A 13,678-nucleotide genomic window follows, 5' to 3' on the forward strand; every position below is an offset into this window, starting at 1 on the left:
GTAAGGTGCTTACACACTAAATTACAGGTTTGTAGAATAATTTGATGAGATTTCCATTTTTTTTCTTCAATTTTTGGCCCAAATTTAAATTTTGAAAATTCGCCTTAAATCGAAAAATTCACTCTAGTTCCTGAAATAAGTAGTTTTGGGAGGGGGGGAGGTCAAAAATGAAAAACAAGTTTTACTATACATATATAATATAGCGTTCCTCAAAACTTAACGAACCGAGTCACCAGATTTTTTAAATTTTCAGGAAGTTTTAGGGGTCGATAGGGGCGTGAGGGGGGGTCTTAATTGAAAAAATAAGTTGATATTCGTATTCAGCACTTTCAAAGACCTTATAAATAGAACATAGGTCACACAATTTTCTCAATTTTTAGGAAATTTGAGAGACCAATCGAGGGCATTGAAGGGGTTGAATCAGAAAAATAAGTTTATATTTGTATTCAGCAAATATCGAAAACGTATGAAACAATATGTCACATGTCACACAATTTTTGATTTTTTTTTTACATTTTTGACCAACATTTAAGCGCTTTGGACCCCCCCCTCCCCCCTCTTCTAATGGTGAAGAGAATCTCATCATGAAAAGTTAATTGCAATATGGATTTTTTTTCAAACTTTTAAATTTACAATTCCGAAATTTTACCAGTTTTTAAAAATTGGCTTTGAAAAAATCTCATTTTTGAACTTTTGAATTTTTGAGCGAATATTAGTAATTATTTTTCCCCTCAATTATTTTTGAACTTCGTCGTAGATTTTCTTCAAATTGCAGCCATCTCGAGCAATCAAACTCGAAAGCTCAGCTTTACGAAGAGAAAGTTCAACAATAAAACAAAAAAAAATCTCTCCACACCTAGCTCGAGGGGGAGGAGGGATTGAGGAGCCAATGATCGTGATTTTTTTTTGAAAAAATTGGAGAAAACTCAAGACATCCTAAACCCAAACCCTGACTAATTTGACATACATTTTTATAATTTTTACTGCTCACAACATTTTGTGAAGAAATTCGCAAAACCATGAAGAGGAGGGGGAAAGGAGCCCCAAATTTTAGTAAAAATGCTGAAAAAAATAGTCAAAAATCGTGTAATACGTATATCGTTTGGTACGTTTTTGAAGGCGTTGAATACGACTATCAACTTATTTTTCTGATTCGACCCTGTTCATCAAAATCTCTCATTGAACCTTCAAATTTCCTAAAAATTGAAAAAATCAAATCCCTTCAAATTTTTCAAAAATTTTGATCAAAAATGACAAAATTTTCAAATTGAATTGAAAATTGAGATTTATCTACAGGGCAGGTTCATTGCTCCCACCCCCCAATTGAATTTTATCTCAGCCTGAATCATAATAAATTTCAGACTACAAGATGGTAAAGTTAAATCAAAACGGTTACAAATTCAAACTGAAACTTCAATTTAGGCTGAAATTATTTCAAATTACAATAGAAATAGGGAGAACTCGGAACAATTTGAAGAAATTATTCTGGGACAATAATTTAGGTGCATGAAAAAGCTCACCTCGATAAAATCAAAACCTCACAACCCCACCCCATTCCTTCACCTCCATCACTCAATCACACCTCCCTCTCTCTCGTGCACCTATCAATCCCCCCTCCCCTCACCCCGCAACCTTCGCCAATTAAAATGCAAACCGATGAACATAATTATTGGCAGCTTTTACTACACAGTCCAGCCTGAAGCAACACATGTTATTAGTTCGCCATCGTCGCTAGTAAACATCGTACTCATACATCGCGGACCTCGCACAGCAAGAAGTTTCGCATACACTAACCCGTGTATGTTTTCAGTTTTTTTTTTTCAATAACGTTACCCGGTCTGTGAACAATAAGTACTGATAACTCGTTTTTTTCCTCTCTAATTTACACAAAGAGGCTTTCAAACGTCACACAACAGTAACATGATAGAACACGCAGAAGCCAACGAACAGTAGGCGAGCAGCGGGCTGGGCCCGAAAGAGTACACAATTCGTCGTGTGGAAGGGATACGGCGAGTAGGTAAAATAAAAGCGAGCGAAGAAAAAGACGCGCGATTTTCAAAACTCATACATACACTTTACCCATAATACTCTTCTCTTATGTATGTACGTATTGTACAAAGAATCCGAAGCCGAACTGAACCGAAGACCGAACCCGCAGTAGAGCCTCAGTTGGTGTTCGCCAGCCGGCTAGAGAACTCATAAATGTAGCGTATCTCTCTCGGCGACAGATAAAATCCACCCAACGAGTACAAAATTACGATTTGTTTTCGTTTTCGTATACTATTTTTTTCTCGTCTTTTTTTACTACAATAAACACACGTTCAATGTAAACATCTCGGCTACGTGTTCTTTGAACGTTTTTCATTGCTTGATATAGGTATTTTTTTTTCTTCATTTCAAACAGCTAGGTACCTATTGTTTTCTACAATAAGAATCGTATATGCATTCGAAATGACTTTGAAATTACTCTATGACTATGACGACGACGAAGCAGAAGAGAACCATTTGTGAAAATAATAGTACAAAAATTACCACTGCAGGCGAATTAACTTCGAAACCCAGTGCATCAAAACGTACATAAACCACCCTCTACCTCTCCCCACCCCCTTGCAATTGACACAGTGGGAATGCAGTAGGTAGTTACTCTTAATATAACCACGAGAGTTGATTATTACACAGGGACTTGTAACATAGAACGCTAATTCAATTAACCTGATGGAATACGAATGTCAATATATTCAACATCGACGAGCTTTATCGTCTTATATACTTTTATCGTGACTGCCTCTCACGTACCTATCATCTTAACAAACAATAGTGCAATTTGGTGGAAAAAAATTCGCGATCGACGTGATTTTCCGTTTAATTTACTCGACGATGGTACATAGCATAATTGGAACACGTCCAAAAATAACAGAAAAAAAAAATCATGATGCCTTCTAGTAGTGCTGTTGCTGTTATGTATGTGTGCAATGGGCCACAGGCAAGGTATTCAGGCAAGCAGGCAATACTTGATAACAGAATTTCACAAATCAACCACGTTTACACAATATTTACTCAGAGGGTTGTTTCCGCACAGCCATGGAAATAAATTTCTGTTTACTCTTTCTTCGCGTTTACCTACCCATACTCTCCTCTCTAACATATACGATTTTCTACAGCTTATAACCGCAACACGTCACATCACATCACGACCTTCCATTTCAGCCTAGTTTTTTTCTGCCTGCTTCCTTTTGTAATGGGTTTTGGAACGAAGGAAGGTATATCGACTAATTTTACCAGAAAATGGTAACGTGGTTCATCAGGATATTGAATTTGACGTAGTCACGAGACAAAAGCATAAATTTTGAAGCAGGGTTGTACATATAAATAAATAGAGTTAGGATGAGTTGGTTTGGTTTTCAACTTTGTACCTAAAATTTAAGACGGGTTGACAAAAATAGTGGTAGAATGGGTTGAAAATGAGGTGGTGAAAATTTGAGTTCTTCAAGGTCATATTTTAGTTTTCCAGCATGAGCTCGAGTTTAAATATTGGGGCATCTTTCTCCAAATCAAAATACAAGGAATTTTTCAGGATCTCCTCCACGATACCTTCAGCACAAATTTTTGATCCCCCCGCCTTTCATAGTCATTAAAAATGATATCAGTTGTTTTGCTCATATTCCCAGAACCCCTTTTGAGTGTGTGACTGTATGTGTGTGTTCTTAGGGGCACCTGGAAGCTTTTGTTCTTCTTTCCTCTGCAATTTTAGGATCAAATCACTCGTATGCCAGCAATTTCAGAAATTTTTTTTTGTATTTAGGTTTTGACTTCCTCTTTTCCATGGTTCCTGTATTTCTATATAAATAGGTAGGTATATGTTTACCATCAACTGCTTCAAAACAATGGATGGGTTTTCTTATGTACCTGTAAGCTTTTGTTTTTCTTTCCTGTGCCATTTTAGGATCAAATCACTCTTATACCACTAATTTCAGGAATTTTTTTGTATTTAGGTTTTGAACATCTTTATTTTTCTTCTTATTGTTTTTTTCTCATTAGTAGATCTTCATGTCAGGAGCGTTTAAATAGTTACAATATTTCAATTATTCATTTAAGGTTGCAAAATCAAGTCAGTATCCTAGTAAACAGCTGGTACTAGACTTTTCAAGAAATACTTCGAATAAAAATTTATGAGTGTGGACATTTTTGGTTCCACACTAGTTTTTTTTTACTCAGTTCAACTTTCACCCTTTTATGATTTACATGACATTTTTTTTCAAGTTCTAGATTTATTGAAATAATAAAAGTATTACAGATAGGGTATTAGATGGTCTAACTTTTGAAATAAGGCGATTTCGTGAAGTCCTCCTCCCCTCCCCTCTTTTTCAAGATTCTTCAGAACAAAAAAAGATGGGTGAAAGGAGAATTTCATCAAAAATTCAATTGTAAGTATACAAAAAACAACCACTCTCAAGTTTCGACTCACACAAAAAGTTTATAACCCAGTTCTTTCTAAAAATATGTAAAGAAACTGTATAAAATTAAATTTTATGTGAAGTCTCCATCTCTCCAAAAAATGAATAAAAATGTCTGGGATAAAAAAAAACCACGTCGAGACGTTATTCTTCAACAAACTCAAAATTTCGAAAATTTTAGCTTGGAAGAGGGGGGGGGGAGTTTAAGACATTTTCATACACTTTTGATAAATTTTACTCTCCAAAAAATGAATAAAAATGTTTGGGGCCAAAAGAACCACGTCAAAACGTCATTCTTCAACAAACTCAAAAATTCGACAATTTTAGCTTGGTGGGGGGGGGGATTAAAGACATTTTCACACACTTTTGACAATTATCAAAATTTGCTAAATTCCATCAAGTTTTGTTGAAATTTTATCATTCTTTGATGAGTTTTTGTGATTTTAATGTTAGCTTCGTGCTTTCAATTCACTTTAGCAATGTTTTGGGTCATTTTCTTTGCTTTCTGCTCAATTGGAACAAAATTTCTTCTGTTTATGGTGATTTTTTTCAATTTAAAAAAAAAGTTAGTATACATACATATCATTTCAAGTTGTTATCACTAAGTACATACAATATTTTCCAATAAAATTTTTGTCAAATTACACTAAACTCTCATTCAACTTTGATGCTTTATTCAAATTTTTAAGTAATTTTAAACATGTTTCATACAATTTTGACTGCATTTCGCCAAATTTTCTCGTAAGTTCACCTCTTTTTTCATAATTCAGATTTGTTTTAATGCTTTTTTGAGAGTTTTCGAATCATTTTATCACATTTTCAAAACTTTTTCATGCATTTCGAAAAATTTTAAAGGATTTTCAATTTTTTTTTTTTAGTGATTTACTGTGTTTCTGAAGCTCTTATTTGAGTTTAGAAGACATTTCAATTAATATTTCAAGCAATTTTTACTAATTTAGGTTGTTTATTTATTTATTTATTTTAATTATATTTTACTAGAACTTCATCGCTTTTTACCAATAATGAATGATTTACTGCTTTATCAGAGCGTTTCAACCACATTTCAATACATTTTCAACACCTTTTTCTATAGCATTTTTGACGAATTTCATCAAATTCTAATTCTCGATAACCCAATTTCTATAAATGATTGTTATCATGGGCTTTTTTAGTGAGGGAGCGACCCGCAAAAAAGTTTAACAATATCAAAAAAATTGCCAAAAAACTAAAAAAAATGAAAGAATTTTAAAAAAATAAAAAATGAATATTTTGGTAACTTTTTCAAAAATCTTCGATTTTTTTTAAGGTCAAAATTAGGTATCTAAGTACAAAATCTGTCAAAGTTGTCACGTTGAAATTTTTGAATTATGAAATATTAGTACTTGAAGAGCAAAAAAAAGTGATCAAAATTTTCAATTTCAAAAAAGTTCAACATTATTTTAAACAATAAAAAAATAATTTAGTGCCTACTTCCATTCTTTTCTCAACATCAGTTCTCAAAAAACAACATTGAAGAATTAACTTATAAGAAAACCCTTTATAAAAAAAACAAGATGGTTTTTCACACTTATTTTGACTTTGATCAAAAAATGAGGAAAACCTGATCCAGTCTAACATCCGGATCAATAAACGAAACTTTAAATTTAATTTCAAAATTCAACTATGCAAGGTACTTGATCAAACGCATATACCTGTATAAAAGAGAGAACAGAATCTCTAATTGAGAATCCCCCCCTCAGTTTTCGAGATCTTTTTCTACAAGAACAAAATAGAAAAAATAAGAAAGACGTAACATGAAATATCAACACTCAGCACATTCGCTTCTCGATCGCAATAAATGCCATGACGACGTATAGAACCCAAAAAGGTGAAAGATTTTTGAATATTTCATCCCAAAAGTTATCGATTAACTCATTTACCAACAGGCATGGCATGATTCTAGCCAATTATGCGGTCCTTTCAACTAAATCATTCATTAAATTGGCTTTCATCGGCTAAAAAAAAAAAGTGATAGATTGTGAATCGCTTTAAAAACGAAGGTCGCTTACATTTAAAAACATAGTTCAATACTGAAACGTCACATTATTTTTGCTGCAAAGGAACATGAGCTTAATTTACTAAGTACGATCTTCTAAAGGGAAAAGGGAATTTTTGAGTCTAAAAATTTCTGAACTAATATTTCAGAAGTAAAAATCTAGCACTGAATTTCAAGCCTACAGCACAGATTTGTTTCACGAAAAAATTGAACTCGACAGTTTAATTTATCCAATCTGTTTCAATTCAAATTACATATTGCTATTTAAAAAAAAATAATAAAAAATAAATACCTAAATGGATGCTTTGATTTTGAAAAAACCTTATGCTAAATTTGAGATTCAACACATCGTGCAATTGAAGCCCTATTTCCACAATTCCATGATATCGAACACCCCCCCCCCCCCCTCCCTCATTATTTGGCAAACGAAGTATTGCATTCCATTTTCTTTTATTTTGAAAAATTAACCCATTTTTTTCTGAAAAGCTCCAGTGTTAGTTTTACATTACATCATTTTCACATCATGAAATAAGCTAAATAAAACCCATTCATTCCCTATAGCCAAATTAAACTGAAAAATCAACTCATTGATAGATCAGTATTGAAAACTTCTCCTTGGAAAAACGTATAGGTACAGACAAAATTATTACATCGAGAGATAAGTTGAATAATTTTGACCTTGTTTTTCGATACACGAGTACGAGTATATGAGACACGAGCCATAATCATTTTCAAATCTCATTCGTATCTAATTGTGATGTGAAAATTTTCTTCACGTTTCAGAATTTATACATATACCAAACTAATACGATCTATGAACAAGAATTCTCCACTACCCTGATCAGTGATCACACACACACAAAATAAAAGAGAATACAGATAACTTCTTTCAAAATATTCAAAATGAAGCATTCTTCTTTCAGTCATCCTCTGCACTCAGCAGCATATCTATAGACAAGAGGTGTCAAAGCATAACATACCAAGGGTCTGCAGACAATGACCTGTTGTGTAGAAAAAAGGGGTGGTAAAGTTGTAGCTGCTCCCTACGGTCACTTCCGTCGACTCGACGTGTTTCAATTCAATTGAACTGCATCACATTCATTATCATCATCGGGTTAATTTTTATTTATTCTTAATTAATATAGAGACGGCAATGCTATCAAAACTAGAAACACCAAGTACATAATCATTTTCAGACTGAAATTTTCAAGGTTTGAAAACGAATAATGTAACGACCATCGTAGGATTACCTTGAATAATAGTGAAAAATTCGTATAAAATTACGTTTTCATTATTAAATTAATTTTCTCGATTACTGTGAAACTAATAGGAGAGAATATGAGGTTGGGCTTTGGACCATGGGGGGAGGGGTGTTCTTTGGCTGAATTTTTCTCAAAATTATTCCATATTCGAGTCAAAGAGTGATCATATTTCACAAACATATTCGCACGTCAATAAATTTCGTTTTTCAACGCTCATCAGCTCAACCAAATTCGCAATTTTTCCCCTCGTGTAACGGTTTCTACGTACAATGAACAGAAAAATAAATAAATAAACTAGGTCCACTGACATTAAAAAATTATAAAATCATTGCTTCGAAGAGGAACACGACACTTTATCAGCTTTTCGTACAGATAAGAGAAGTTGAACGTTTACTTTACTAACCCATTCTGTATGGTAGCAAATTAGCAAAATAATGCATCGAAATAAAAAGCACATTTGGCATAGACTGAGACGTGTGAGATTGCAACGTGTGTAATAAGAAATTAATTAATTCGTATCAGCAGTTTCAGCTTCGAATACACGTTAGAATAAAGGTTATTTACCATTGTGTCAATATTAGCACAATTTTAATGAAATATTTTCCAAATGGAGGGAATATAATGAATAATATTCGCACGATTTTTATTGGAATATTGACCATAGGAGAAAATCAATTCGGCGCATTACTACTCGATGGATTGTAACATTGAATCGTATTTCGGACACAAATCATTGCAATTTCCAATTCCAAATCGGCGATTAAATTATTAGAAAAATATTACACAACCTAAACGAAGATATGGCTTTCCAGGAATAATTATTATTCGATCGAGGGAAGTGTTTCTGGGCTTGTAATTTCACAGAAGCTACGCGATTAAAAATAAAAATACACGAAGGAATAATATTTTCATTTACTTACCCATCGTGATGAAAATACTGCAGAATGAATTAAATTCTATCCAATGGACAGATTTACGTAAAACACCATACGTAAAATTTGCAACACAAATTCATCAGAACACGATCACAAACACAATCCTCGAACAACACCGAAAGAAGCAAAAAGCAAACTGAACCGCGAGTTCGCGATCAAGAAACAATGAAAATGGAGTTCTCGAGAGATGGTCTATACTCACCACGTTCATGGAACACAAGTGAACGACTGACTGAATCATATGTTCGATTTCCGATCTCATCTGATCCATCACTCAACACTCATACGGCACTGCTTTACGAGCATCCTTTCGCGTATTTTATTTCGATTTAAAATTTTTTTCATTGCAATTTTTGTATTTTGGTAAAATAGCTGTTTTCAGTGTTGGGGGGCGTTGTGTCCGCTCACCTCGGCTTCGCCTCGGTTGCGCGGGTCGCTTTGTTGTTCATACTATGTCTGTTAACTTCCCTCGGCCTTCGGCCTCGGTGAGCAGTGCTGTGAGAACGAACGAAAACGGGAACGGGAACGCATAAAGAACGCAACTTTTCAAATTTCCTTCAAAGAACGAACGGATAATCACACAAATCCTCTTGAAGAACGTTCTTACTGAGAATGAGAACATTAAATTTGTGAGAACGAGAACGGGAACGGGAACGGAGTGCTAATTTGCCATTCTTAGATGTTCTTTCAGGGTTCTCAAATTACCTCCCAAAACTCTGAAAAATAGGAAAAAATATGCTTTTTCCACAAACTTTTAGTAGTTTTTGGGTACAATAGAAGAAAATGAAAAAATTTCCATCAAAAATGGCTTCGCTTGTACCACAGAACCCTATTGGGAACGGGAACGGGAACACAGGAACGTAAATTTTGGAAATTTGATTGAGAACGAGAACGGGAACGGGAACGGGAACGCTTCTGCTTATGAAGCATAAGAACTAGGAACAGGATAACAGGAACGAGGTCTTAGATTTTTGGGAGTGATAAGGAACAAAGAACGGCGTTCTTTATTGTGAGAACAAAGAACGGGAACGGGAACGAGCACTTCCGCGTTCTCACAGCACTGTCGGTGAGTACAGTTTTTTTATAAACAACCGCAAGTGCTACATACACGGTAAATGTCCAGCCTCCGTCTGAACTCACCAAGGGGAGTAATGCTCATCGAGTGAAATATAAATTTTAAACGGCTCGGCTTCGCCTCGCCTAATGCGCGCACTATCCAAAAAAACAGTATTCGTGACGAAAAAGAAGGAAAAAATAAAATAAATTCACATGATCGTTCAATAATCAATTTGAAAAAAATTTGAATCGAAAAAAAATTTAAAAAAATTTTCAGGATCTGGCGGGGATTGATCTCTAGACCTTCCGCACTGTAATCCATATCTTTCACCACTCAGCCATCGACACTGCTTATCGAATAGCGTTTTCGTTCGGTATACAAGCTGGCAAACAGCGACGAAAACTACCCCCCCACGCGCGCGTATACATGTACGCGTACGCGCTCGCAACTAGCAAAAAAGAACGAATCTGCACTGATACTTCATTGTTATGTTCCATGAACGTGGTGAGTATAGACCATCTCAGTTCTCGACGATGAAGGACAACAACAACGTCCTCTTGGGAAATGCTATATTCGTACGTGTTTACAGCATTTGGCAACTTTGGTAGGTAAAAAACTACCTACTCGATTATTTTTTAAATTACGAAAAAAGCAACGAAAACAGATCAAAATGGAAAGTTTTAAGCATATTTCAACTTATTACTACTTTAATTATGCTTTTATTTTAATTTATTTCCTTTCAACGGTTTCAACTGTGAAAAAATTGCAATATAAAAATGTGTGTCTGAAAGTAGGAGCTCTCAAAATGTGTTTGATTTTTTCAAAAAATTGTGCGCACTCAACTCAACCCTTTCGTTGCAAGCATTTCAATTTCACTCTTCTCTTCTCCCAGCTACTCTTTGATCGAATGAACCGCCAAAATTTTTGAAAAAATTGACCAAATTTGAACACGAATGAATCTTCTGCCATTTATGCTAAATGCTAAAATGATACAGAATGATCTCAAACATCAATACAGAATATTCTTACATCGAAGAGGAAGAAGTAGAATTACCTGAAACTGGTGAGTAAAAAGTAGATACTCAAATTTGATTTGTAAGAAAATAAATATCATAATAATAATATGTACATAATATATGTTAGAGTAATATATTCAGAAAATCAATTCAAAACATTACGTACCTACATTTCTGCGAATATGTTGCAGGATTTGAGTCAGAGAATGGGACAGAGAAAGGAAATATTCAGATGGAACTATGGAAGTAGAACGTAGGTACCCAATAACCTGATATTCCAACTGATGAGAAAACAGAACTAAATGGTACTATTCTTAAATGCTAATCATCTAATCTAAATTCTCAGACCCGAGTTAAAAACTCAATCTTCAGGCGTAACAGCGTTTTGAAACTTCTTTTCTCGTTTGCAGATCACAAAGTAAATCATACTAAAAGCAAAACCAAACTACCTCTACAATCTTTCACATCATCATCTTTATATGTACGATGGAAATGCTCTGTTCGATGGGACCTTCGCTTTGGTTAGCGAATATTATTTAGAATATGGTTTGAAACAAATAGCTACAAGAAAATTTAAAAAGAAAATAATGCAAATTATGCGAAGTTACAGCGTTTATTGTTAGCAGTGGATGTAGCTAGCACGTTTAATTTTAATTTTCTTCGTCATATTGAGGCGTAAACACGAAGAAAAAATATATGAGTCGTATTCGTATCTATCTATCATTATGAACAAGGAACTGAAGAAGTCGACGAGAATCCTAAAAGCTAAAACTCAAATCAAGATCAAGAATAGAATCGTGTTTCTACTGCGAAAGATGTTACTGATGTGTTTTCTGACAAAAGATTGTGTATCTGAGAGAATACTGGACGATTTGCGTGATTTCATTCTAAATGCTTCGTGGGATCATAAACAAAAAGTATGCTGAATTTATTGTACTCCCTAGACTCATTATTAATATCTATAATAATTTAATTTAATACTCATTTTTTGTGTTAGGTATTCCTTATAGAAGAACGTTTTTATTACACGGATCTTCTGCCTGTTGTAAATCATAATTTGTGTTTGCTTAGGCTAGTGAGAATTGAACTATGTTCTCTGTATCTTACACACCTGATATGATGACAAATTAACCCATAATAAGTTGAATCCTTTGTTGAATACAACGCTGTAAAATTGAATTTTTCTGTTAAAAGATATCGATGCTGCTTTTTCTAAATTAGGTAACTATATTTATGTTTTTGTCTGGCGATACATATTTAATTCCTAACGATTTTTGTGTAGAGTTGAGAAAACACAATACATCTAGTGAACTCACATTGAGCAGCATTTTTAACTGTTTGGATGGTGTTACTGCTCCTGAAGGAAGAATTTTATTCGAGACTTGCATCGATAGAAAAAAAGTAAAGTATTCTTGAATTTTGGACTGGTTGACTGTAAAGATGTTCGAACGCTCTACAGAACGCTACAGAATTTACAAAAAACGTAAAAAAAAATTAGGGTTTTTGAGCGCTCATGACAGTCTCAAAATGGACTACAGACTGCTGTAATGCAATTTTACAGAAAACCGTATAAGAAATTTGCGTTTCCTGTAATTTCTGGAGATTTCTGTAACTTGCTGGAGAGCGCTCGAACATCCCTTGGGACTCCTCGAATTAATTTTAAAATTTGAATTAAAAATAGTGTGTACCTAGACCTACATGTCTTATTTTTAGGTTAGATCCTCTGTTAAATGTTATTGAGACCAGGTATCTATATGTCAAAGAATACCTATCTTGGATTTTGCTTTCAAAATCACATAGTACGATTATTCAAAAGGTTTTACAAAAGTCTTGCATCAACGGCGTTGGAATTTACCCAAGAAATTATTAAAAGTGGCAAAAATACTATATCCTTACTTTTCAAGCAATTTGAATTTTGCATTTGCACTCTATTTAAAGGGTAACCTAGGTGTGGTAATTGTTTATGATGTAATTAATATTACCGATTTATGTTGCGAGGGTTTTTTCACGGTTTTGTTGACTAGGATTTCTCTTTTTGTTCTTTTTACTTTCTTTTTTATTTGTGCAAAACCAGTATTGTCAATTGTGATATTTCTAGATTATTTTTTGATGAGCCTCGATTTACATTGTGTTTTTTTAAATACCTACTCATTTTAAAAATATGTAGTGCATTTAAGGCCCATGAGAGGGTTTTTGATTGGGATAGTATCGAGAGTATCTAATAAGTACTTTTGTGTGTAGATGGTCGTTTTTACTTTGTTATGACGATGTAAGAATATGTGTTTTTTAATGTTGCCCGTGGTTTTTCACATTTAGATTATAGATTATATTAATCTTTCTTACCTACAACTTTTTTCTCATTAAAAAAAAATAGAATATTGACTGTTGAGTATTGATGTTGACCATTGTAGGTGTTTTGTTGTTCTTATTTGTTTGTAGAATACCAACTATTTTTTTGCTCATTGTGTTCTATGACATTTTTTTATCGTGCTTTATTAATAAACTAGTTTATCATTATTGTGTTTGAATTGGTGTTTCGCGTTTCATTCGAAAAGGTAATGAATTTGACGCGAGTTCATTTTGGTTCATTACGTGATTTTTCCGCAGTTTTTTATGCTGGATTCATGTGGCATTCATTCATTCAACGAAATAAAAAATCATCAGTACCTACGTACACTTTAAATCAAGTATAAAAGGGCGAATTCGAGGTCAAAAATCGTTTCAATTTTAAATGCCCCAAAATCATTCAAAAATCAAAAACAACAAAATTTTTCTGAGAAAATCAAAAATTAATTTTCATTTTCGACCATAATTTCAATTTACGCGTAATTTACTCTGTAAATTACCGTCATTCTTGTTCGCAATTTTTTGTTAATTTTTTTCATTCACTTTGGTCATTTTTTATCCAAAAATTTTCTT

At 33.7% G+C, this 13,678-nt stretch overlaps 1 protein-coding gene and 1 long non-coding RNA gene across 6 annotated transcripts in view; one reads left to right on the forward strand and one right to left on the reverse strand.

The window, feature by feature from the left end:
* LOC135845767 (chromatin remodeling regulator CECR2-like) overlaps positions 1-8,811 on the reverse strand; it is a 65,731-nt gene extending 56,920 nt beyond the window's left edge. The window contains exon 1 of one of the 2 annotated variants that reach the window (XM_065364592.1): positions 8,672-8,811. In XM_065364592.1, coding sequence (XP_065220664.1) covers positions 8,672-8,675 — 4 coding nt within the window. In that variant the 5' untranslated portion in view covers positions 8,676-8,811. The remainder of the gene's footprint in view (positions 1-8,671) is intronic. The other variant, XM_065364590.1, reaches the window with a different exon arrangement.
* A 62-nt stretch (positions 8,812-8,873) lies between these two features.
* Positions 8,874-13,276, forward strand: LOC135845769 (uncharacterized). 4 transcript variants are annotated; one of them, XR_010558825.1, is made up of 4 exons: positions 8,874-10,806; positions 10,951-11,064; positions 11,170-12,160; positions 12,473-13,276. It is a non-coding gene; the product is annotated as an uncharacterized LOC135845769 (long non-coding RNA). The 4 variants fall into 4 exon arrangements; XR_010558824.1 differs by having other exon boundaries at positions 11,170-11,980; positions 12,042-13,276; XR_010558823.1 differs by having other exon boundaries at positions 11,170-11,676; positions 11,757-13,276.
* The last annotated feature ends 402 nt before the right edge of the window (positions 13,277-13,678 follow it).

The sequence above is a fragment of the Planococcus citri genome, chromosome 4, assembly GCF_950023065.1.
Source record: "Planococcus citri chromosome 4, ihPlaCitr1.1, whole genome shotgun sequence".
Lineage (NCBI taxonomy): Eukaryota > Metazoa > Arthropoda > Insecta > Hemiptera > Pseudococcidae > Planococcus > Planococcus citri.